This window comes from Kryptolebias marmoratus, linkage group LG8 (assembly GCF_001649575.2).
Source record: "Kryptolebias marmoratus isolate JLee-2015 linkage group LG8, ASM164957v2, whole genome shotgun sequence".
Classification (NCBI taxonomy): domain Eukaryota; kingdom Metazoa; phylum Chordata; class Actinopteri; order Cyprinodontiformes; family Rivulidae; genus Kryptolebias; species Kryptolebias marmoratus.
In genome coordinates this window covers 20,913,171-20,937,145 of record NC_051437.1, presented here as the reverse complement: position 1 = coordinate 20,937,145, position 23,975 = coordinate 20,913,171, and the positions used below count along the sequence as shown (strand labels likewise).

Genomic DNA, 23,975 nt, shown 5'->3' with positions numbered 1-23,975 from the left:
GCAAGTTTGTTGAAGCCATGAAGCGGTGTTGTAAAAAGAAAACTAACGGAGAAATCTGTGATTGTTGCTTTTTATTTTTATTTTTTTTAAATAAAATAAACAGAAGGAAACAACAACATTAACTTTCATAAACTGCAGTTGCACTTAATTGTAATTGTACAAAGTTGTGTAAAATAAACCATGTGACACAGCTTATTCATTCAGCTTATTATTATTAATGATAATAATAATGATTATTATTATTTGGCTACAGAGACTATTAGCTTGTCCGCTTTTACAGTTCATTGGTTTTGTGAATGCAAAACTGGTTGATAATTAATATTAGTAATAGTAGTTGTTGTATTACAGACATCCTAATAGAGAATTCAATGTTTGTCTATTAAATAAGGCCTGTCAAATCCAAGAGATAGTCTACTTTAAAGCAAAGTTTCATGCATATGATACAGTACAAATTAGTTTGTAAAACTTAAACATTTAGAATCTGTTACAGCTGAAACATTAAAAGCTGAGACAAAACAAATGCAGCATCATGCATGAGAAAGGACGTTTGCAAGCAGGTAAAACAAAGAATCGGTTTAATTTCTGCCCACAAGACGTAGCCAAGCAGGAGGAACATTTAGCCATAACGTTTAATCAAATGGGTGCACTGTAAAATATAGAAATGAACTTGGTTTATCTTATTTTAAAATTCTTACTTTGTTAAAGTATGAAGGGCTAACTGTAATCTTACATCATTTCAATCATATATGTTGATATCATCTGCACAATCAGTTTACAATAATCAGATTATTTAAGAAAAACAGCATAGCTGTAGTTTATTGTTTTAACCTCTAGAGGGCAAAACATTCAAAGACTTCAGGTCAGTTCCTCACCAAGCTGCTGCCAGTGTTACTCATACAGTTTAGATGTGACTGTAATTTTATAACATTTAGAAAATTACTGCATGAACAGTCCCAATTTTCCCACTCTACAGTAACTGTGTGTCCGTGCGTACTGTCTAGTGTGACTATTGCAGCTACAACACAGGCAACAAGATGAGGAAAATGTTTACAAGATATGTGGGTATTTTATTTATTAGCTTTAATTAATAAAAACTGAGTTGGCAGTCGTAAATTACTGAGCGAACATTTAAATTTTGATGACACAGCTGAATTTGGGTCATATTTCAAACCTTTTAATTACCACTGTCATTTTCTCTTTCCCAACAGTTAATAAAACAGAAGCCACATTGTGCTCACAAACCGGAGATTAATAACAGTATGGTTTTCTTTTTTTTTCTCCTGACCAGTTTTCTGTTTTCCTCATCATTTGACAGTTGAAGCCTAAGGGACTGGTTCATATAAATCTGACAGAGAGCTGCTACCTGACTTCACATGGCTTCACCTCCAACCTGTAGGAGTCCATAAAACCCCCGCCTGCGCGTCGATGACACTGCGCAGCACATAGGTGGTGTTCTTATGGCACGTGCATGGTATGTCTCTTGTTGTTACGTTGTATGTGGGCTGAGCGGTGTTTCACTGTGACACCACATGCCTGACTTCTGCAAGCCATAATGAAAGATCATAAATTACAGACCTAACCCTCTATATTCTGGCTTCTTTTAAACTTTTTTGGTAGTTTAGAATTAGCCTCCTAAACTTTTCAGTTTGGCGACTGACTCACAGCACGACATGTCGTATTGACGTCGCTCCTACGGAACAAACTCTTGTCGCCACTGCAAAGTTAATTTGGGGCCAAGCTGGCAGTGATTGAGTTTATTCATACCATGTTGTAGCAACTTGCCGTGGACGTGCCCAGGCTCACAGCTGAGAGCAGTTGCAGCTGTGGACTGTAATGAGCGGCATAAAATTGGGCCTCCGTGTTACACATACGTCAGATTATTGTAAAAAGCAGGTGCTGACTGTCTGGGAGAGACACCGAATACGTGAGTAAGCAGTCAAGAGTTGTAGGAAGTAAGCTTTTACAAGACTGGAAGCAACTGGGAGCATAAAGCGTGGAGAACTATCAGAAAAAGCAGAACAAATTCTGCAGAGTATGAAGTATATTTAAGTTGACATTTGGGAAATCTTGCAGCAGCACTAGACAAAAGGCTTGGTGCTTTTATTTTTGCAGACTTAGCTGATATAAACAAAAGTAAAAAACAGAAAGTGTGTAAAGCTGTCGTGATATGTCACGTTTATGGATTCATTCTTGGTTAATCAGGGGGGAAACATCAGTGGGTTTGTCAAACGGGGTCACATGATGTGTATACCTCGTAAAAATGTATCTGTTTGCAACATCATCTTCTCTATTGGAGCCGAACATATAACATTGCAGTGTCATGATGTTTTCACATGTGTGTGAGTGTTTTCACGTGGATATTGATTTCTGCAGGTAAGTTATAAATGTGTGCCTACCACGTTAGATTTAGTTCATAAGGCCACTGAGTGTAAAATATTGAAAAATGGCAAATTTCAAGATGTCGAACGGTTTAGCCCTCATTCTTCGAGATGGCGTGGAATCCAGACAGGAAGCTGATTGGATTGTGTTTCCTAGATGCTTATTTCTGAACATATCCTGTGGTAGTGGGTGCTGGTTCATGCCAGAAAATGTGTGCACAAAGAAACATTCAACATCCACAAAAACATACAGTATGGAGCAAGAAAAACAAAGAGGGGAAGAAGGAGAGGTGGTCCCCAATTGTCCATATATCAGACCGATCACTGAGCAGGACCTTGGTACAAAATAATAAAGGTCTCTAACTGAGGGTGTGTGTCAACATAAGACGAACAAAGACCTGACTGAGAGTTGACAAGATGTTATGTCACTTGCCTGAAAATAGAACTTATTGTTTTGAATTGCAGGCACCAGATATGCAGGGAAGAATATACAAATGTGAACTTGTGGAATAAAAGTGCAAACACCATATACGTGTGCTGCGATCTTAAAAATCTGATCATTTTGCACACGCTCATTCAGAATTTCATCCTGATAAACACTGCTCAGTCAGTCTCCTCTGTTTATGTTTACGGTTTTCTTCTGGAACGCACAGGAAAGTTCAGCCAAGCCCTGCATCATCCATACCAAGCACACCGTCCGTGCCTCTGTCACCCAACCTTGTGCACCCTTCAGCACTTCTCCATCTCTTCCCCCACAACCCTCCCCTACGTCCACCCTCGGAGCCCAGCTGTCTGTGACACTCAAAAGCTGCTGGGCTGACACTTTCCCCATGACATCACATGATCCCGCACGCCGTCTGCGCTCGCTGGAGGACACAACCTGCCGCGGGGCTCCAGTCAACACAGGGATGGTGTCGGCGCCAGAGACGAAGCACTTCAGCAGACAGGAAACAAACAATACTCATGAAAAAAAAAAATCAATCTGCTTTGATGAGACCAGCGTCTTGTCTTTCTTGAAGAAAAGTTCAGTTTCGTTTTTTGGAAAAGCGACTGAAGAGAGGGTGTGTTCTCAAGCCGCCCCTGATAAGATTAGTTGTAAACGGTGTAGGACGGAGCAGTTGTTGGCCCAGCCCTGACCGGGCCTTTCTGTGTGGCACTCGCATGTTTGTCTTTGTGTTCTGTGTGTTTCTCCTCACATTCCCCAGCTTCTTCACGCAGTGGGAGACATGCAGCGCAGTTGGATGGGCAGCTTTTTATTGCTGAGGGGTGTGAACGTGTCAGCATACACAGGGAAGCCTCTCACCTATCATAACCTTGACCTGATGGAAGAAACGTAAATCAAGGAGTGGATTAGTGTGTTTTAAATATTACTAAAAGAAGGAGACGTTCAAATATACCTCTGGCAATTTTTAGGGTTGACCAATTACATTTTGGGGTTTTCTGTTAATGAAACCACATGAAAAACTGCAGGAATTTACTATCAGTTGGACTGGTTTAGTCCTGTGACTGTTCCTCAGAAAGAGACTAAAAATACACAGTTTATGAGGCTTCTTTGGAAGGACTGCCAAGAGAAAGTTTCTTCTTTCTGAAAAGGACATGGTAACGCACGGCTCCGGTTTATTTACTCGCATCAAAGATCTACCAAAAGACTTTTAAAAATGTCGCTTTAGATGGGGAAGTGACTGCTTTAAAATGTTGGGACATTATGTACAGAACCACGTTTGGCAAAACCCAAATCCAGTAAATCAGCAAAAAACACCTTGTTCGAGCACATGGTGAGGGTTTGGGCTTGTCTGTTTCAGACATAGGACTGCAGGTTCTGCGTGTGTTTAGGTAATTATTTTGTCTCTTTTTGAAATGCATCGTCGTGATTTGACGAGGAACACACAAATATCAGGTTTAGCAAGACGTGGGAACAATTCTTGCTATAATTTCTGAATGTGTTGTTTGTATCAAGTTGTAGATTCGTTTGCATCTTCTAAATACTAAACATCGGTCAATAAAATTACTTTTTTTTGTGAAAGTGAGATTTGTAACTGAATTAAGCAGATGCCTGGTGTTTATCCTCAGCACCGCAGGCCTGTTGTTACACAGCCTGTGCTTTATTTATACAGTTGGGATTAATTATTGCTGACTGGGCATCAGCAGCTTCTTTAACGAACAAAAAAGATGACTTCTGTCTGTATGAAATGCATCGAACACAGCCTGCTCAAAGCCTCTGGTCGTCACTGACAGAACAATAACAGCCAGACAATAGAATTTATGTTCTTTAGTTTATGTCAGAACAAAAGAAACAGCTGTTTATCATTGAGACTGTTTCAGGCTTCTTTATAACATCAGATAAGCAGTCACATGTTTAAGGGACAGTTAATGATATAATAAATATGCTTTTAAAGTCATGTGCTTTCAGTAAATCCCCAACTATGTGCCATAATGGCTGCCTTTACAGAGACATTTCACTGCTGCGTGCCTTTTGTTATCTTTTATTAGGTTGTTTTCATTTGAACAGCTAATTATTTACTCTTTATTAGAGTATTTCTATGGCTTGAGTGTGTAAAAAGCACATGATGGATGCTGGGCCCACCCAGGAAGTGACTCCACCCCGCAGCAACGTACAAAATTCCCCCGTTGCTGAAGGGGAAGAGAGCGAGTCCAACAGCCTCTCCATTTGCCCCTCTCAAAAGACTCCATTGTTCCCAGAAGTCTGAAGTGAAAAAAGTGAGCTAAAAGGGAGTTATGAAGCTCCCTGGTGGGGCAGAGACTTAGGTGGGGGGGAGTTGGGGGGTGTTGGGTTGGTGCCTAAAACCACACGGAGGACCAGGAGCCAGACACAGAGCATCTCTGTGAGTTTGGCCTCAGCCTAACAGCACAGTATGAAAAAAACCATCCACAACACGGCACAAACAGCACACCTCACTGTCAGAGAGCTCAACCGTCTCAACGTTTCTGGAGCGAACGCGTCCTCCATATTTGGTGCTGTTTGTCTGCTTTAAAAAAGGGGGATTTTTTTTTTCCCTCGTTTTTTTTTTTTTTTTTTTGTAAGATTTGAGTCACTGCTTGAATTGGCCAAGCAGAGAGGGCAGCTGGACGAAGCCCCGGGCAACTTGTTAATGTTTGCATACTTCATTTGGAAATAGAAAATTAGAATCATGGGACTCTAACAGTCACAAGAATGTAAGTAAGAGTAACAGTGCTGGTGTTCACTTTTTAGCTGCCTCCATAGCAAATAAGTAAATGGAAAAAAGATGAAATATGGAATATTTTTCTTTTTTTATTGAAACAGTATGAACCAAAAACTGCAATTAAATAAAGAGTTTGAATGAACCAGATGGCACAGATTAAAGACATAAAAAAAACAATGCAAAGCAGAAGAAACAAACATTTCATTGCAAAACATTTGCAGAGTCTAAAGCCTATTCATTAACCATTACTCCACTCATTCAGTGCACACATTAAATACTTTTTAAAAGCACGCAGGGACAAGTTATGAGTTCCTTTTTCATACACTAATTCAACACAGCTACAATCGCAAAAGTAACAAAACAGGCAATACTGCTTAAACTGTGCACTAGAAGTAAGTGCAGCTATTAAATGTAAACGCGTGCGCAATCTAGAGTTAATGACTGGGTGGATGTTCTGGTAATAAAACAACAGAACTACATTGTCATGACATCACAATAATTGTGTCTAACAACTGCTGGCAGTGAAAAAAAAAGCTATCCATGTAGATGTTGTTTTAAATAAAATAGGAAATAGGAAAGTTGAGTCCCACTAAAAATGCAGTTCAAAAGTTACAATCCTCTTTGCTAGCAAGAGAACACCAGAGGCAGTGGAACAAACCCTTCTGCTAAATTTCACAGATATGTATTAGGTTTTTATAAGTCTGTGTTAAAGTGGGCAGAATGTCACGTTACTCCTTAAAACGAGGACGACTTTTCTGTCCTGCGTCACCTCAGAGCACAGACGTGTTGTCAGAACAACTTCTGCACACCGTGCTTCATACAATTGGCCGACATGTCAGGTATTCTGGCTGCAAGAGAAACTGTCTGAACCGCTGCTTTGGGGTGTTTTAGCTACATAATCAGTCTACGGTTTCCTGTATATACTGCGTGTTTAATATCAAAAAGCTAGTCTATGCAACTGTAAAAAATGAGAGTCATTTGCTAAGTCCTATGTAGTACCCCTGCGTTGTATGTACATGAATCTTGTGGATTTGCCACAGCATTTCCTGATTTGGAATCCCAGCCTCTTTGCAAACTTCACACATTGCTCCATTTAAATGCTTTCTTTTTTCCAGCTTTAACAGTAATTGAAGTCAGTCACGCCACCACTCCACCCCCTCCACATGTCAGGTGATCTGTTTCTTAATTTTTATTCAACAAAATGCTTTTGAAAGAAAAAAAAAAATCTTTGTGACCTCCTGTTGTCACTTTGTTTCGTTCTCTTCAAGGAAATAAGGGAAGGCAGGGCCTTTATTGTCAGCAGCTCCTTAATATCAGAGAGGTGGCGGGGGGAGGGGGGGGCATGAGGATGTTGGCTCATGCCCCCCTCTTGTCTCACAAACATCACAGTACATGCATCACATACAGCAACACAAACAAACCTTCCTGCACCTCTTGGTTGGGCACCAGTTCTGACTCCGACTTAAATTAGTTTAGTTCTGGTTTTGTGCTTTTTATATAAAGTTATATATGATCAAAATCAACATCATTGTTCAGTAGTTTAAATTTTCCAGAACTTTACACGATCCTGCTGCTTGGTCTGCGTTTTCCTCAAGGTCTGTGGGGGAGAAAAATTGGAAACCAATCAGAAAATTTAGACAGATATAACATAAAATAAATCTGTATCTGTGTTGGGTGAAATAAATAAAGTTTGTGTTATTTCCAATTTAATTATTTGGTGAGCTCATTACATGTCGTTTATAGTCTTTTTCCCCCTTAAAGGCATGAAGAAGCAAGTCTGACTTTTGGTTTCTACAGTTAAAAAACAAAAACATCTTGCTGACTCTAGTTTGCAGTCACACTTCCAACAAACACATGCCCTCTGTTTCTGAGGATAAAACCAGGCTGTTAAAAGTAAACCAGCCTACATGATGACCACTGTCCACAACTCCTGACACTGAGTCAATAAACAAAATAATTTACAGGTCAAAAAGAGCCACTTGTCACCATGAATGCCTGAATTTTTTTATTTTTTTTTTACCACACAGCACAAGACTGTGTCAGCTAAAGGAACAGATACAAACATGTTTTGTCAGTTTTGAGGAGAGAAACTTGTTAGTAAAAAGATGGTTGAGAGTTTTTAAACTGATTTGCAGAGAAAATCAAAAGAAGAAAATTCCCAGAAACCATAGGGATGGCTTTTATTTAAACTGTTTTTTGCTCTTAGCATACCTATGAGAAACAATAATAATAATCATCATCATATGGTGAGGAGGGTGTGTTCTGTGAAATTAGTACCACTTGGAAGTGATTTGGTTTATTTTCTGGGTTAACTTTGGTTTTCCAAATACATTCAACACCCTAAGACCATTTATGGTCGAAATGTTACACAGTTTGCGTTGGGCATTCAGCGGCATCTTATCACACGGGACCAACAATCCCCATTACATCATTATCTGTGATGTAATGGGACCGTGGAAATAATGACTAAATGCTCGTGCATCCTGGCTCAGTAATCAGAGGAAGCAAGATGAGATACTCTGGATGCACGTATCATTCACACCTGGGTCACGTTCTCAGTGTTCGCTGTATGTACGCACAAATATATGTTCCTTCAGAGTGGAGGGGTACTTACGAGTACTTTCCCATCCTCCTCACAAATGCAAACACCACAGCGGTGACAAGCACCACAGCGAGGATGGCACCGATCACAATGCCGACTATCTGTCCAGAGGTCAGGCCTTCTGTGAAAGAAAAGTTGTCTCATTTAGTTTAGGGTTACGCATCTTTAAAAACACCTCTTAGGTTTTGATTTTATATATTTTTATGGTATTGATCACTGCAAATCAATTCAATTAATCTTCTGTTCCTCACCTTCATTGCTTTCGTCAATGGTCACCTCTTCACTCAAGCTGTGAGTCTCCATTAAATAAGTTTGGTCCTCATCCTCTGTAGGATCAGCAGGGGTTGTGATCTCCGGTGGAGCTGCAGCAGCATATGTGGTCTCCTCAGGTAACGCTGCAGTTGGAGTCATGGAGTCCTTGGTGGGAGCTGCAGTACTAGCTGTGGTCTCCTCAGTAGTTGATGGAGTAGTCGTGGTCTCCTCAGGAGTAGATGGAGAAGCCGTGGTCTCCTCAGTGGGAGCTGTAGACCCGACGGAAGGAGGATGCTGAGATGTTGCGGCCCCTACATAAGTGGGAGTCATGGGCTCTTCGGTACCGTCTGTGACAAAGGATGTAGATGTATGTACGACATCAGGTGCAGCATGTGGCTCGGTGGGAGGAGGACCGGTTCTTATATCAAGCTTTGTTGGAGTTGGAGCTGCAGAGGTGACATCTGTTTCTGCCTCAGTGTTGTAAGGTCCTGTGGGGCCTGAGGAGAATAATAAGAAACATTACAAATAGTTTTTAATGCAAATCATCTCTCTTTTATTCAAAGTGGTTGAGGCAGAGTGGGTCTGAGGTTTCATGCAGAAGTTTTACTCCCCACTGCGGCCACAAGTTTGCTCAAGGGCAAGTTGTTGGGTTTTGTTACTACAGTATGTGTTTGTAAAGAGCTAAGCATTTGGTGAAACGTATCTTCTCATAGCCCTTTTAGGCAAGGCAGCTATGCACATTATTATAATATTTGGTTATGTTCCCATAACTTCACAGCATTATAAAGAGAGGATGAATTAGAATTTCAAATGTTAGCAGCAACCCACTAAAGCAGGCTGACCCATTGTCCTCTCCCGCTTTGAACGGTCACATAAAGCCCGGTTGTAAAATCAAAATGGCATCTGACACAGAAGTTCTCAAGTTTGCTAAGATGGGTGCAATAAAAAGCCTGCACACTCCCTGAAAACAATTGTCCCATCATCAGAGCACAGTTGCCATGGCAGCGTTTTACACCCCACCCAGTGACCTCCCAAAATGTACATCCTCCTTCAGTTCCTCCACCCGCTCCATCCTGTCTTTAAAATTTGTGTCTTTGTGAAGTGGAATGCCACATCCTCTGCCTCATTTCCTGTGGAAGGAGCTAAAATGTAAGAAACGCTCAGTTTTGTTAACCCTTAGCAACTTCACCAAGAGGGAGATGATGCAACAGGGGAGCAAATATGCTAAAAGGTGTCTAAAACCCTAAAAAGGTTAAGATGTACAAAAAAAAAAAAAAATTTAGTCTGCTCCAAGTTGTTCTTGTTTTATGTCTAAAGGTAGGGTTTTTTCTGCCTTTGCACTGAAGAGAGGCTCCTATTTCTTCCCAGCTGTATAAAGACATAAATTCGAAAGCCTGACCTAGTTTCAACCCAATCATTTACCTTTATTAACTCTCACTGCATCTCCCTAAGTTCTACATCGCTCCAGCCACAACTAAAAGCCGAGCCTGGACAGCGCTGCTTCAAAATTAAGGAGGTAGACTTCAGCGGGGCACCAAAATTACAGTCTGCAATCAACTTTCCACTGACAAAAAAAAAAAATTGTTGGCTAGAAATTGCTTTGTCTTCTCTTTGGAAAAATAAAGTCTGTTTAAAACTATTCATCCCTCTAAACGTTCTTACAGTTAAGAGCAGAAAAGTGTGTCTTCTAAACTTAGCCGCTGACATAATGGTCTCTCCATCTCTACTCTATCCAACTCCCTTTAAATACTTGAAATAATAAATGACTCTTTGCAAGAGCAAAAATAACCCTGAATGACCTGCAGTGGTTTCATTAGCAGCAGGCAGGGTAAATATAACAAAACATTTGTTCCCACTGCAATAGCACCATTGAAGGGGGGGTTTTAGACTGTTTGTTTGGAACATCTGTAAGCAATGATATAATGGTCTGTGCTTCACAGAGTATGGCTGCACACTATGTGTAATCACCTAACCCTCTCAACAACAATTGTTTCATTATCTGTCCAATTCCCACAATTAGCACAGAGTTCCCACACAGCTGACCCCTCTGGGTTAAAACAACTGCATTAAAACCTACATCCTCTCTTTTTCTTTTTCTTCTGCTTCTCGTCTGTCTGTCTCTCCATGACCCTGACACTCCCTGAGATTATAGGTTTGCTGCTGCCGAAACCTTTGAAAGGACTGAATCTATGAAGAGGAGGAGATTGGAGGGGAGGGCAGGAGGAAATCATGAGGGTGGAGGAGAGCCTCTTCGGGCACAGTGTGAGTCAAACCTGAGAAGCCGTGGAACTTGACTTAGCTGTGAAAATAGTCTGTCTTTGCATACAGAAGGATAAGTGACTGCTGGGGGGACATGTAGGGAAATAAAACTGGTTTTTGTCCAATCTGATGGAGGTTCAGGGAGAGAACTTGACCCCTGAGGTCAGGTGAGAACTTCTACAACTTGTCTACAAAATATTTAACGAAACAATGAACAGATTTGAATGAAGCTCACAGAAAGCCATCATTGGATACACATCCATCCATTTTCTTTAACTCGCTTTTCCTTTCCGGGTCGAGGGGCAGCTGGTGCCTATCTCCATCACTCACTGTGCGAGAGGCAGGGGACACCCTGGACAGGTTGCAAGTCCATCACAGGGACACACAGAGACAAATGAGACAAACTCAGGAACGCACAGGGAGAACATGCAAACTCCTCTCAGAAAGGCTGGGAGGCGAACCTGTGAGACAACAGCTCTAACAACTGCGCTGCCATTGTTGGAACCCAATTCAAGAAGCCTGCCACAGCTAATCAACCTTAGCAAACAAAAAAAAATGCTACAACTTGATTAATTTTACAGATATCAAGCTAAAATTTGGCGTGATAATAGCTTGGACCGCTAACAAATCACACAAGATCTTTGTTTAAAAGTTTAGCATGAATGATGACAGGTAATATGCATCCCTCCAGTGCTAATTTAAAAAAAAGTATGATGCTTTTTTAGGAACTGAACTCTTTAACTCTCATCTGTATACCTAATGTGGATAAGAAACCCAACAAGTCAAAGCACCTCTGACCTGTGGGGTACCTCAGGTGTCTGTCCTTGGATCTGGCTTATTTTCTTTATATATGCTACCTTTGAGCTACCAAATATAAAAATTCAGTTGTCTTTTATCATGATTATGCTGATGATACACAGCTTTATTTATTCTTAAAGCCTGGTAAAATGGAGCTGTTCTGCTCAATTGTTTGGCTGAGATTAGCAATGGGACGTCTTAAATTTTCTTCAGCTAAATCACAGTAAACCAATGTTCTGATTCTTGCCCCAAACTAAACTTCTTGTTTCCCTGAGAGGTGATTCAGATAAACCGGGAAAGAAGGGTGTCGTCCAGCTCAGACAGGATGAGCGAATGAAAAAATGAGAAATGCAGCAAATAAAAACAAACAAACAAAAAGAACCTCTGAGACATGGAGGCACCCATGTGAGGATGTTTCCCGTTTGACAAAAATAAAACTCTATTAGGAGTTAAGGTGTGAGGGAGGACCAAAACATACAGGAAGAGACAAGAGAGGAAGGAGCAGCAGCTTCCATCTACAGATACGATCACAATCAGCTGCCTCTGGGGGCCCCTGTTTATGTGTGTGTGTGTGTGTGTGTGTGTGTGTGTGTGTGACTTCACAGCTCAGTGTGGGAGGGAAAAACGCTGTGAGGGGAGTGTGAGCGAATCCACCTTTGGAGCTCAGGAATGTTTTCATGACGCTAAAGGAGGACATGATAAAGATACAGGCACCCTGTCCCTGACGTGGCACTAATATGAGAGGCTGTATCGCATGCCCTCCCCCACAAAACCAATAGGAGACACCCCTAAAGATACCAGGGCGTACAGTGTGAAGCTCACTGGAGATTTCAAATGAGAGACAGGCCAAAGTGGAAACCCATTAAAAAGCCTTATCACAAACGCAACACGATGAGCGTCCGCAACTCATTTAGGAGCTGATGTTGTTCTCCTCCTCGTCGAGGTAAGGAGGACTTTCAGCAGAACCCATCTGGACTCCATCACCAGGGGCAAAAACTGGCATCAGATCGAGTGGGCCTTTAATCCCATGCCCTCCAGGTTCAGTCCCATTTTGACAAAGTAATGAACCAGATCAGGAATGGCTAAATAAAAAACGTTCTTCTTCAGTTCTCTTCTTTTGTTCTCAGATAAAACAATGCCCCGAAAGACATTGATTTTTTTTTTTTTTCAAGCAAGCTTCTTAATGTGCCTCTAATTTTGATGACCTTCAGATCCCTCGTTAGAAACACCCACCCAGTTGACACAGTAAGTGTTGCTTTGTTAGCAGCTATTTGTTCTTTATCATCTTCTACGTCGTAGTGCACATAGATGCTAAACATGATGTTTTTTCTTTCATTCTCAAAGAAAATGCCCCAAAAAGCTCTTCTTAAAGAGGTTTGAGGAACTCTGCTTCTGAGTTCTAATCACAATTGGCCAAAAAGCTGCTGCAGTTTCAGAACATCAGGGATGAAAGAGCCTCAGCAGTTCTAATACAGAGTACTTCTTCAGCCTCCTCAAAATCAGACTGAAAGTAGCTTGTTCCTCATGTTCCCACTTTAATGGACGTCTCCTATTTGGGGTTAAGCACAACATCCAAAGCGTTTCTAAGAGCAGGCGTGTACAAAAGGCACTGACCTCGGTGGCCAGATGTGATCAGGATGTTATTGGGCCAGCGAGGCAGACAGAACTCATTAGGAGGGAGACCCAGGAAGTGGTTGGGGCCGGGGTTGAGAGGATGGAGGCTTTTATGGGATTCATGGGAGTTTCTAGTTAAATAAGTAGACGAGATGGAGTTAAAAGTGTCCACCTCTGAAGCAAAGGTGAGGCCTGAGTGACTTTTTCTGTTACTCTTAAAAGGTAGATACCAGGATTAGGAATCCTTCTGATAGTTTGACCACTTTTATCCTGAATAAACCCCTAAAGTAAAAGGCACAGCTACATCTGCTGGTAAAGATAATCATTCAAAAAAAATAAAATCCTCTCTGTTCCCTGGTGTTCCCAGCTCCCCGGGTTAAACTCATCAGGCTGAAACATGGGGAAGGAGGCAGAGAGCTGTGGAAAGGAGGAGGGCTGGCGAACAAAAGGGGGAGAAGCTCGAGAGGGGGATTTTAAGTGGCAAAGGTTGACACCCCTCCAAAGATGGGTAAATGCCAAGGCGCGTCCAACGGTTTACCAACACACAGCACGAGAAGGGTGGGGTAACTCTCACAGCTCATAGCGTCTCTCAGTCCTTTCTCCCTTTCAAATGACCTTCTTAAATATAGAGCCTCTCACTATTAATACACACAGCAAACCGGCGCGGCCCTGCCCTGCCGATCCCTCACGCCTCGGCCAAACAACGCTCCCACTGCCGGCGCCCGTCTGTTTCTACGGGACGGGAAGCGGCGCTGAGCACAAAGAAGACAGCAGAAGAAAAAGCGAGGGAAACAATTTCTGGTCAAATGTAAGATGAGGAAAGAGGCCAGATGCAAAGTTGCAACAACAGGGAATAAGGAGTAAAATGAGAGGAAGGCTTCTGGAGAAATGTGTACAGTGTACATTACAGTTTACAGCCACGAGTCACCCCCCTCCCCAACCACCCCTCCCTGCATATGGGATCTGTTTTGAGGAGGCTTCCAAAGGATATTCCTTTCTTCTTTTTAGCAGTGCCAGGAGTTTACAGACACAAGGCAGCAGAGCTCCCGCTGTTACATCTGTTTTTGTTTTGTTTTTTCTTTCTTTTTCCTTTATGGCAGCAAATCAAACCCTTCCTTTTGTCTGTCTGGGTTCAGAGGTGTGAAATTGTACGAAAACAAGTGAGAAATCTTCCAAAGCAGGAGAGGTTATCTGTTAAATGAACACGCTGTGTTTATTAGAACGGCTTTCTTTTTGTTCAAACACCTCATTCACACAATTCTTTCGCATTTTTTTTTTTTTTTTATTCAGTAATTTTCAGCTGAGGTGGAACACAGGCCCGAGTTGCCTGATGCAATTTTGGAAAATTTCTCTCTGCAAATCGAAGAAAAATAGGTGTTAAAACATTTTAGCAGACTGAAATTAAATGATTGCATCAGTGGACAAGTATTAAAACGGAACCTCCTTTGCCTTCATTCGAATCCACCGCCTGAAGTGTGTTATTCAGCGGAGGATAAAGCAAACAAAGAGTGGTGTATGGAGGGCACATGGAGGCAGAGAGGGGACAAAGTGTGCTAACAGCAGGACAGTGAAAGAGAGTACACTTACTTGCACATGTGAAGGCACAGAAAGGGCCAACCAAGGCCACCAGGAGCAGCAGCTGAACTTTCATGGTGCTGAAAACTCGTCCAGTCTTTTCTCCTGACAGAACCGGTGGAGACTCACTCACACGGCAAACAGCGCGACACTGTGACTCCAGACACAAGCCGGAGAGAGTGGATGCGAGAGCGCCGGATAATAACACAAAAAAATAAAAAATAAAAAAAAAGGTAGAGAATGAAAATAAAGTTTCTGGAGAAAGAGGCAGCAGCTGACGTTGGTTTTGAGTAAACGTTGTACAGAGGAGCTCGGCAAAAAGAGACAACGGGACGTGGAGAGGACAGGAGACAAGAGAGGAGCTCTGACCACTCTGAGGAAGTGTAGGGAGAGGGAGGGAATGGCACACGGCATGAGAGAGAGAAGAGAGGGTGCGTGTGAGTGAGGGGGGCTGGTGCTGGTGGGCGGGCGGCCCGGGGAGCGGGAGGCAGGTTAGGGTTGGGAGGAGGCTGGAAGGTGGTCCGGCCCTGTATGAGACACGCTCTCCCTTTTAGCAAAGCCTGTACTATCAGCAGCGTGCACACGTTCATGAACACGCAGATAAAGTCGGAGGTGACTTAACTTACTGATGCAGGACAGTAACCACAATGTCTTTGCTTATACATATATAAAGCTAAAGTAATATGTTTGGTTCCTTTAAGTAACCCTCCCAGAACCACAAATGTGGAGCAAACTAAGCGGCTGTTTCACTTGATGCCAACGTCTTTAACTACCTACAGAAACAAACTGTAACAGAGCGACCACATGCAACGCAAACTTCCCTCTAGTCTTTTCAAAGAAAAGCGTCAGCATGCATGCGTGGCTAACAAACAGAAGCAGGAGCCTGCTGCTTTTAAACCTGTGAAATGGATCCGTTCGTACGGTTTGGACACTATGTCACTTTCACACAAGCAGGCATAGGTGGTCTGTTGAGATTACGTGCAGGGGGACACAAACCAAAAAAAAGTGCTGCTTGGCACTTGGCTGACACCTGTTGGACAACAAGCAACGAGTGGAGGGAGATGCATAAAATCCTGGACTTTTGTTTCCTCCTGTAGGAGCACATTTTAACCTCTGTCAAAAAGAGAATTGTACAGCTGGATTTAGAGGCAGCACAACAGCGTGTTCAGCATCGTGTTATAAGATGAGCAGGAGCTGTAAATCCAACAGGCAAACGGCTGATGAAATAAAGGCAGCGGTTGCAGCGTGAGTGCAGTAAAAATGGCTCATGACATTTTAATAAACACTTGACAGAATTTTAACAGTTGAACCTCCACACACAGAATATTTATGACACACATAACGCCAATGCCAGTATTGGGTTTTCTTTTCTTCTTTTTTTTCTTGCAAATCACTTCTTTACGATATACTGAAAATATGTACATGATGCAAATCCTGAAGGTCGAATTACAAAATACCATCTCTGTTTGCTGCTTTTCTCTCTTCTTTTTAATCAGTCTGTGATTTTCAAGGGCAAACAGAGGAGCAACAAACGGTTATTTACAGGGACAACGACACACAAACAGAGAGGATATACATATGCTGGTCACTGCAATACAGCATCCTATGGCAATAACAGGTATTTCACTTTTTTTTTCCTCGCTCTCCACAATGAAACATTGTTTTGACCACCTGAAAAATCACAGAGATCCTCCAAATCAAACAGCACTTTAAGCTCCATATTTCACTGTAGAAAATATACGAACCTAAAGTGTTGATAGAAAGTAATTCATTCGTTTAATCAGATTTTTTTCTTTAGCTGTATGAAGCTGTACACCTTTATGCTAAAGGAAATCAGAGACAACAATAGTACACAGAGACAAAATTAACATCACTATAAACAAAACAAAGAGAAACATTTCGTCTTCGCTTTAATGTTGTTGTTTTTTTAAAGAAATACAAAAGAGCTATTTTTATATATATATTTCTTTTTTTTTGACCTAGATGCTATCCAGCTTGGCGTTGTGCAAAATCTGCTCCTTTTCTCCCTAAATGAGGCATCTTGAAATTGACCAGCTTCTCCTACGAGGTCAAAGTTTAATTTATTACAGTAGCCTAAGAAGTTAAACTACCTTACATACCAAAACGCTGCGACTCAATGTTGAAAAAAAATCCAAACCTGGCCCGTGTCGTGTCTTTATTCTAATTTGTGGCCGCTGTTTAAGTTACCAAAAAAAGCTTATTCTGCAGTATCTTGTTTGTTTTAGCTTATAGATTTGACAAATACCGATTCTGTCCTTTTCGGCGGCAGTAAAAAAGATGCCAACAGGATCCGAACACCGACAGCACCACACGGCACACAGTTCACCTCATATATTTATAGAAATGGCACAGATGTGAAGATGTTTGCGAGCATTCCACCCTGAGAACATGGAACTGTGAACTACTGCATCACATAAAATTACGGCATAAATTAAGATAAAAAAAAAATTAAAAAAACCCTACAAAATCTGAGTTTTAAATGACAGAATAGAGGTCGAAGAGAAACAACTTGTGGCATGTTGATTATTTTCAAGAAGCTGAATCTGAATAGCGCTGTTTTTAACCAGCAGGTGGTGCTCCACTCAATACTCTGCCTTAAAAATCTTTTTTTTTTGTTTTTTTTTCTCCTCATTTTTGTTAAGATTCACAGCAATTTAGAGAGGTTCAGCAACAAAGAGGGTGAAGGGTTTATGATAAGGAGGAAAAGCGGAAACATCTGGACATGCCTGGTGTGAAATGTAACTGATCTGCAGGGAGTTTTAGAGTTTTTCTTCTTGCACGGGCAGTGAAACTCTGCGGACACGGGACACAAGCTGCAGCAGGAAACACAATTAAGATAAAAGGAAAACAATTCACAGAAGATTCGACGACACTTTGGAGACTTGCAACTCTAACATCGTGTTTCCCTTCTGGATTTGTCCCACAGCAAAAAAAAAAAAGTCTGTCCTCTGGATTTTACAATGATTGTCTTTAGACTCATCAGCCACTTATATTAGAAAAAAAAAGCAGTCCAGCATCTTTTTAAAAACTATTTTCCATTTGTTCTCAGTTGGATTGTCATATCTGTTTCCCTTCACGCAGGCGGACGAAGCAGGTCGGACACCTCCGTAACAACGAGTCGCTGTGGTCCCACAGGGCAGTCTCTACTCCCTCCTCTTGTTTCACGTCCCCCCCCACCCTCGGTTTAAACAATGGAGTCCCAGTCAAAGTCGTCCTGGATGTCGTCGGTGGCGAGCATGCGTCTCACCTGAAAGTGTCCTGGAGGCAGTCCGTGTTGCTGGTGGTGGTTCAACTGGCTGTGATGACCTGTGCATGAAAAAATAAATACAGAACAAAACTTAGGCTGAATATTGTCATACAGGAGGTACTAACTTTAGGACCACTTTGAGGTCAGTGGGACAAAAAGAAGTGTCTGATTTTAGATACATGCACAAAAAACGTGAACCATAAAAATGTTCTGAATTAAAAAGCAATTATATTTAAAAACCTAGCACTCCTTGAAGGAATGCACATCCCCCGCTGCCTTTCATGCCACAGTTTCAGGCTATGATGAGAAATATTAACAATAACAACACAGTTGTAGCCATTTTTCATTAAACCTTAAAAATAATGTTACAAATAATCCCTGCATAAATGTCACCCTCTGAGTGAACGACTCTCAGCTACTACAACATCACATTTTAGCCGAATATCTGTAAATCTGACTGAGTTATTGCTGTTTTTGGGTTGGCTAATTTTGATTAGCTGTGGCGACCATCTTGATATGGCCTGACTCCAAAACATAATCATGTCTAGATGTACATCCAGACATGTTAGCACTCAGTCTCAGTTACTACCACACTAAAGTTTGGGTCAATATTGCTAAAATTGCCTGAGTTAAAGAAATGTATGTGTTTTTAGGGTTCACTGGCTGTAGCGGCCATCTGGAATTGAGTTGACTCCAAAAGTTAATCATTTGTAGATGCACGTCCATTGACTGCTTCCTGAAAGCTTCATTAAAATTTGACCAGTGGGTCATGAGATATTTTGGTAACAGACAGACAAATGAACACAGATACGAACACCTTCTAATGGCTGATGATGAGCTTTCTAGTTGTACAACAGGTAAGATATTAACTTTTCATAACCTTTCCACAGAACCCCCACTTCAAAAGAGCAGAACTACTGCTTTAAACTCCATCTTTCTGCTTTTTACCACGTTGTTCTGACCCGTCGGAGGAGTCACCTGTCATGTTAGGTGCCGTGCTGCTTAATGGAGGCATGTGAGGATATCCGGGTGGACCCATTAGAGGAGAAATGTTCTGTCTCGAGTCCATGTACATGTTCCCTGCGAGAGAACAGAGAAAAGGGCAGTGACTAACTGTCAGATTAGTATCCCGACTTTCACACGTTTGTCTTTGCAGAGCACAAACTGTTATCATGTATCACACACACACATCATACTGTCATCTTATGCTAAGCCAGATAAACAGTACAGAATCTCCTGTCGTTCAGAGGACCCTTCAGCGATGAAAGCTGCACAATCGTCTTCATGTCCTTAGCAAAGTGGCTTTAAAACTGACAACATCCAATATGCCTTTGCAAAAATATAAAAGGATGGCAATGTCACACTGTGCAGAAATAAAATATCCGGCCTGAACTCAAGCCTCTATCGCAACCAAAGAGGCCCTGAAATTACACTGAATGCCCAGTGTGAAAGGGAAAAAATAAATACAGAATTAATTAAGTGTTTTAATCTTTAAAAAAAACACCCTTTCTTAACTAAATCTCAAGCAGAAATAAATTTTATTTACAAGGCTGATTAAATCTGTCTGCTTGGTTACATGTGATGAAAAAATGTGCTTTAGTTGATTCAGACTGAACCTGTTCGGATTTTCTGATGTGATGTTTAGACAATTTATCCCAGACATAAATTTTTCCATCTGATTTATTGTTCAGTTTTTGCCATTTTTCTTCTTCGTGCTCATTTTTTGTTGACTGGAAAACAAAAACACCTTCAAAGTGTTGTTGTATCTAATAAGAGGAGATGCGTGTTGTGGTTTTGGGTGGACTGACCCGTGCCGATGTGTTGGTTGTGCTGCCCGTGCTGATTGTGGTGGTTGGGCTTCGGGTGCATGGCGCCGTGCGGCTGAGCGGGGCGCTGCGGCGCCGACGCTGCCGCTCCGTGTTGGACTTGAGGCTGAGGGTGGGTGGTGCCCTGAGGGGGGATGACCCCCGTGGCTGTGAAGAACTGGTTTATCGAGGAGCACAGGTCGGCCATCTGAGCGGCATCCAAAGTCCAGTTGTTGAGCTCAGCCTGTCTCATACTCTCCTTTAGACCTGACAGAGAGAAGAAGAGACGTTTGGATCGTCGTGGTCTTTCACTCGTTCACCTAAACTTTCCCTAATTCTGCACAAAATACTGGTCAAGCTTTGGTAATACTTAAAAACAAAACATTAAACAGGCATACAAAAAATAAAAAATAAAATATTAAAGAGAAGAAAAACCTCTAAATGCCACGACAAAGTGTCTGAAGACCTGCACTCATTACCTAGGCCAAGCGTTGCTTCATAACTACATTCAAAGAGGAAAAAGTCCCATTTCATTTCTTTCAGACTAGATGCAAACCATCTTAAGAACTTATCAATGATCATTTTTAGACCAATTATACATTTTTTAATTAACAACTCACTGAGTAACCAAATCAAAAAAATGGTCTGCAGTTGTGAGGTCACATAAAGTGAAGCGATCAATGGTTCAATGTCACGAATCAAACAAGGAAATATTTACATTTCGAACCCCAACTCCTCCTTTTTGTATATACTTATTAAAAATTATACACAGCCAAAAACACTACAGTCTACTAGTTTCCCTTAATTGCATTCGACTCGTTTAAGTCTCTCTGTCTGTGGGTGACAGAGGCTCTGTCTCTATGGTTCAGAGGCGTTCAAACAGTGGAGGACGGCAGCGTGAAGGAGGTAAAGCACTGCAGGAAGAAACAAAAACAGAGAGACAGAGAGCCAGCAGCAGCCTGTGTGTGGCTGTAGCCGGCTTTATGCGCTAACCATGATAATAGGCTGTTAGGGAGTCAAGACCTAATTGGATTATTCACATCATATGATTGGGGACGGGGCGAGACAGCCTGTGTGTGTGTGTGTGTATGTCTGTGTGTGAGCCACAGAAAAAAAAGTGGCAACCTCTCTGATGCAGGATAATGTTTTTTATTTGTCAGACCCAGCTAAAACAACAGGTTTGATTCAAAGGTGAGTGTACAAAAAGGTAGAATCATGTCGGTTTGATCAAAAGAACCGATTGAAATGAAAAGTTTTTTATTCTTATTCTTTGCGATGACAGAGAACGCAGCGTCACCAGCCGCCGTCTCAAATGGTCACAACGATGCAATGAGTGTGAGTGTGTGTGTGTGTGTGTGTGTGTGTGTGTGCATGTGAAACCTTGAAATGGGGAGAGGTCCACATCAGCCCAGTTGTAGCTGGTAGCAATGCGGCAGCTCTCTTTCAGCCAGTCCAGGTTGGGGTACCAGTCAGACGACATGCCTGAGAAACAGCAAGAGACGTTCAGTCGCAGTTCTGAATGATGCAATGAAAAGCTTCATCACCGGGAGCAAAGTTTTAGGAAACGAGCCTCCGTGATTTCAGCCATTCCGCCACAAATTATTACCATAATTAACAAAACAGCTTCGCAGATGAAATGGTGGATAACTTCAATGACAAACTGTCACTTGTAAAGTTATGCTTGGCAGCTTTAAGGGCATTAATGGAGGAATTTTTCCCCTAAAGCACTGAAAGTGATTTGTTTTTCATTTGCATGTCTTAAGAGAGGTTTAAAGTAAAATTTCATCAGAGCTGTTGAGCAACATAAACATTAGATCATAATTATTTGCATAAATTTTCTTGAAATGTTACCCAAATCAAAGCTTTTCAAATGTACATATGCTGCATATAAATGTGAGCATACCAGTTGAGCCTTTTTTAGTTTTTTGGGGGGAAAGTGGCTTTGTGTGCAACCTGAAGGGTTTTGAATGTTTTACGGCCACATTCTTTTTTCTAATTACATCCCCAAAAACAAATATTCACAAACTGAAACAGCCATCTGAGAAATCTGGAGAAAGTCTCACCCTTTAATAGCACTAATAAAATGAAGCTGATAGATGTATACTGCTTTCCATTTTTGCAAATAATAAAACTGATTATGCAGGTTATGTTGGATTTGTCAAACATTTTGGTTTTAGTTCTTTTCTTATCCTTTCAATCATCTTTTTGTCTGATAGATATGCAAGCTAAAAGCTTTTATTTTCTTTGAAAGCTGCATTTCAGTACTGACATGATAGTATTGATCCATCAGGCTTCGCTCTGTACGCTATGAGAAATTAAGGAATAAAAAAAAAAAACAACACGCAGACAACAAACAATATTAATTTAAAATAAGTTCAAATCTGACTATACATTTCAAAAGCTTTCACCAGTAGATTAAATCATAAACATCAGGGTGGCAACAAAATAATGTGGACAGCCTAGAAATACGGTTCTGCAAGCCGTGGAGATGAAAAAAAGGCCAGGATTCTCAAAAACTGGCTGCACAAAAACACGGCCACGTGGCTCACTGGTTGCTTGGTCGCAAACGCGATTTCTGTGAAACAGCAACAGAAAATATTGCCTGAACTAGTCTCCAACAGTTTGCAGGCCAGTGAGAGCTGGAGGTGACAGAGATGAAGATGTTTAGGTTGTCACAGGAAGTCAAGTTGAGCGTTTCAGAGACAAAGTTACAGAGATGAGGCTGGTGTGGTTTGGGAATGTGCAGAGGACGGACGGTGGATATACAGTATTGGACAGAAGATGCTGAATATGGAGGAAGACCACAGAAACAAGTTCATAGATGTAGTGAGGGAGGATATGAGGAGGGTTGATGTGATGAAGGAGGTTGCTCGGCAGAGGGGGGAGATGGAGGCAGATAATCTGCTGAGGCGACTCCTAAAGGGAGCAGACCAAAGGTTTGAGCTGCTTCTCAGACTTTAACTCATGTAACAACAAGAAAAAAAGGGAAATAATTTTATTTGAGAAGAATAACAAATTAGTTTAGGGTTCTTTAATTAATGTTGCCAACATATACAGTATCATATTGTATTTTAGTGCATTCTGATTTTCTACTTCTTGACTTATTCTTTGGGGTCTAAAACTGTCAACATTACCTCGTTTATCCAGGTCATCATAATCCAAACACTGTTCTAAAATGAACAAAAAGGTTAAATATTTCACATTTATTAAAATGAAGGCATGTCTCAGTCTATTTTGCAAACAACCACAAGGTGGTATGAGTTCACACAGGAGAAATTACAGCAGCAGATTTACATTTAAGGAGGGGGGGGGGGGGGCAACCAATACTACTGTGTACTTTCTGAAGCCGTACATCACATAAAGAGGGCTTGATTTCACTCAACCTCAGCTGGGTTAAGAGGAATACAACCAACATAAATAATGTTGCTCTGTTGCGGGGAGGTAGAAAAGAAGAAGAAGAAGAAGAAGAAAAAGAAATATGAGCAGGAGAATCCTTGGTGAAGATTTGTATTAACCCAGCTTCACATTATTAAATGCTGTACCCTGGGACCTTATGGGAAAAAGAATATGATATAAATGCAATATATCTGGGCACAGACAAGTTTATGGCTGGGTGGATTCTCTTTACAACACTGTGGCTTTGGGAATCAGCAGATGTAGAACCTATGTTTGTGCTGTACTGCAGCACAGTGAAAGAGATTTTGGGTGTTTTCAACAGAATCAGATGCATCCATATAAGACCAGACTTGTAATTGGACATATTGGGCACCAAGGCCCCAAACGTCCTAATCATAAAAGTTATTTTCTTACTGGTATAAGAATGGAACAAAGCATGAATGAGACTAACCCACAACATGAAGGAGGTTCCACTCACTGCTAATACACACTAGATAAACTAACTTTGGGTTTTTTTTAGTGTACATACTTAAAGCAGTTCATCACCAAGTTAAAGCTGTAAAACTAGAATATTACACTAAACTCCAAGAGTGTTTATTATCTGCTCTGATGCTTGGATTTAGTCTCCGTGCATTATGATGTGAACGGGAACAGTAATCAAGCTTCATGGTTTGTGGAGCCGTTCTGCACATCAAGCTCGGAAACTGTGTGATTTTCCCCACAACAATATGCTGCTGTGGAGCTTTTCCAAGCCTAACACTGGGGGGCCACTACAGACAAAACAACACCACAAAGCGGTGCCAAAGTAGTCAACAATTTCTGTTTATAGTTGACACACTCACACTA

The 23,975-nt window shown here is 41.4% G+C and overlaps 2 protein-coding genes across 5 annotated transcripts in view; both read right to left on the bottom strand.

Moving 5' to 3' along the window:
- Positions 1-5,629: 5,629 nt before the first annotated feature.
- Positions 5,630-15,075, bottom strand: si:ch211-156j16.1 (uncharacterized protein LOC564557 homolog). Of its 2 annotated transcripts, none has more exons than XM_037977202.1 (4): positions 14,673-15,075; positions 8,414-8,911; positions 8,175-8,280; positions 5,630-7,157 (listed from the first exon to the last, which is right to left on the bottom strand). In XM_037977202.1, the coding sequence occupies exons 1-4, from the start codon at positions 14,734-14,736 to the stop codon at positions 7,151-7,153; spliced, it is 675 nt and encodes a 224-aa protein (XP_037833130.1). In that variant the 5' UTR covers positions 14,737-15,075; the 3' UTR covers positions 5,630-7,150. The 2 variants fall into 2 exon arrangements, with proteins under 2 accessions (XP_037833130.1, XP_017273043.1); XM_017417554.3 differs by having other exon boundaries at positions 8,175-8,283; positions 14,673-15,072.
- An 835-nt stretch (positions 15,076-15,910) lies between these two features.
- The window catches only part of LOC108236689 (forkhead box protein J3-like), a 59,439-nt gene continuing 51,374 nt past the window's right edge, over positions 15,911-23,975 (bottom strand). For all 3 annotated transcript variants that reach the window (XM_017417542.3, XM_037977089.1, XM_037977090.1), the window contains exons 10-13: positions 21,114-21,215; positions 19,737-20,000; positions 18,907-19,008; positions 15,911-17,987 (exon numbers count right to left, since the gene is read on the bottom strand). In XM_017417542.3, the coding sequence (XP_017273031.1) occupies positions 17,866-17,987; positions 18,907-19,008; positions 19,737-20,000; positions 21,114-21,215 (590 nt within the window). In that variant the 3' untranslated portion in view covers positions 15,911-17,865. The remainder of the gene's footprint in view (positions 17,988-18,906; positions 19,009-19,736; positions 20,001-21,113; positions 21,216-23,975) is intronic.

Bases quoted from the DNA above. Each gene is read 5' to 3' on its own strand.
- si:ch211-156j16.1 (XM_017417554.3), bottom strand. From the start codon at position 14,736: ATGAAAGTTCAGCTGCTGCTCCTGGTGGCCTTGGTTGGCCCTTTCTGT. The intron at 8,912-14,672 runs GTAAGTGTACTC...TATTCTCCTCAG, and splicing joins CTGTGCCTTCACATGTGCAA to GCCCCACAGGACCTTACAAC. The intron at 8,284-8,413 runs GTGAGGAACAGA...TTTCTTTCACAG, and splicing joins CATTGACGAAAGCAATGAAG to AAGGCCTGACCTCTGGACAG.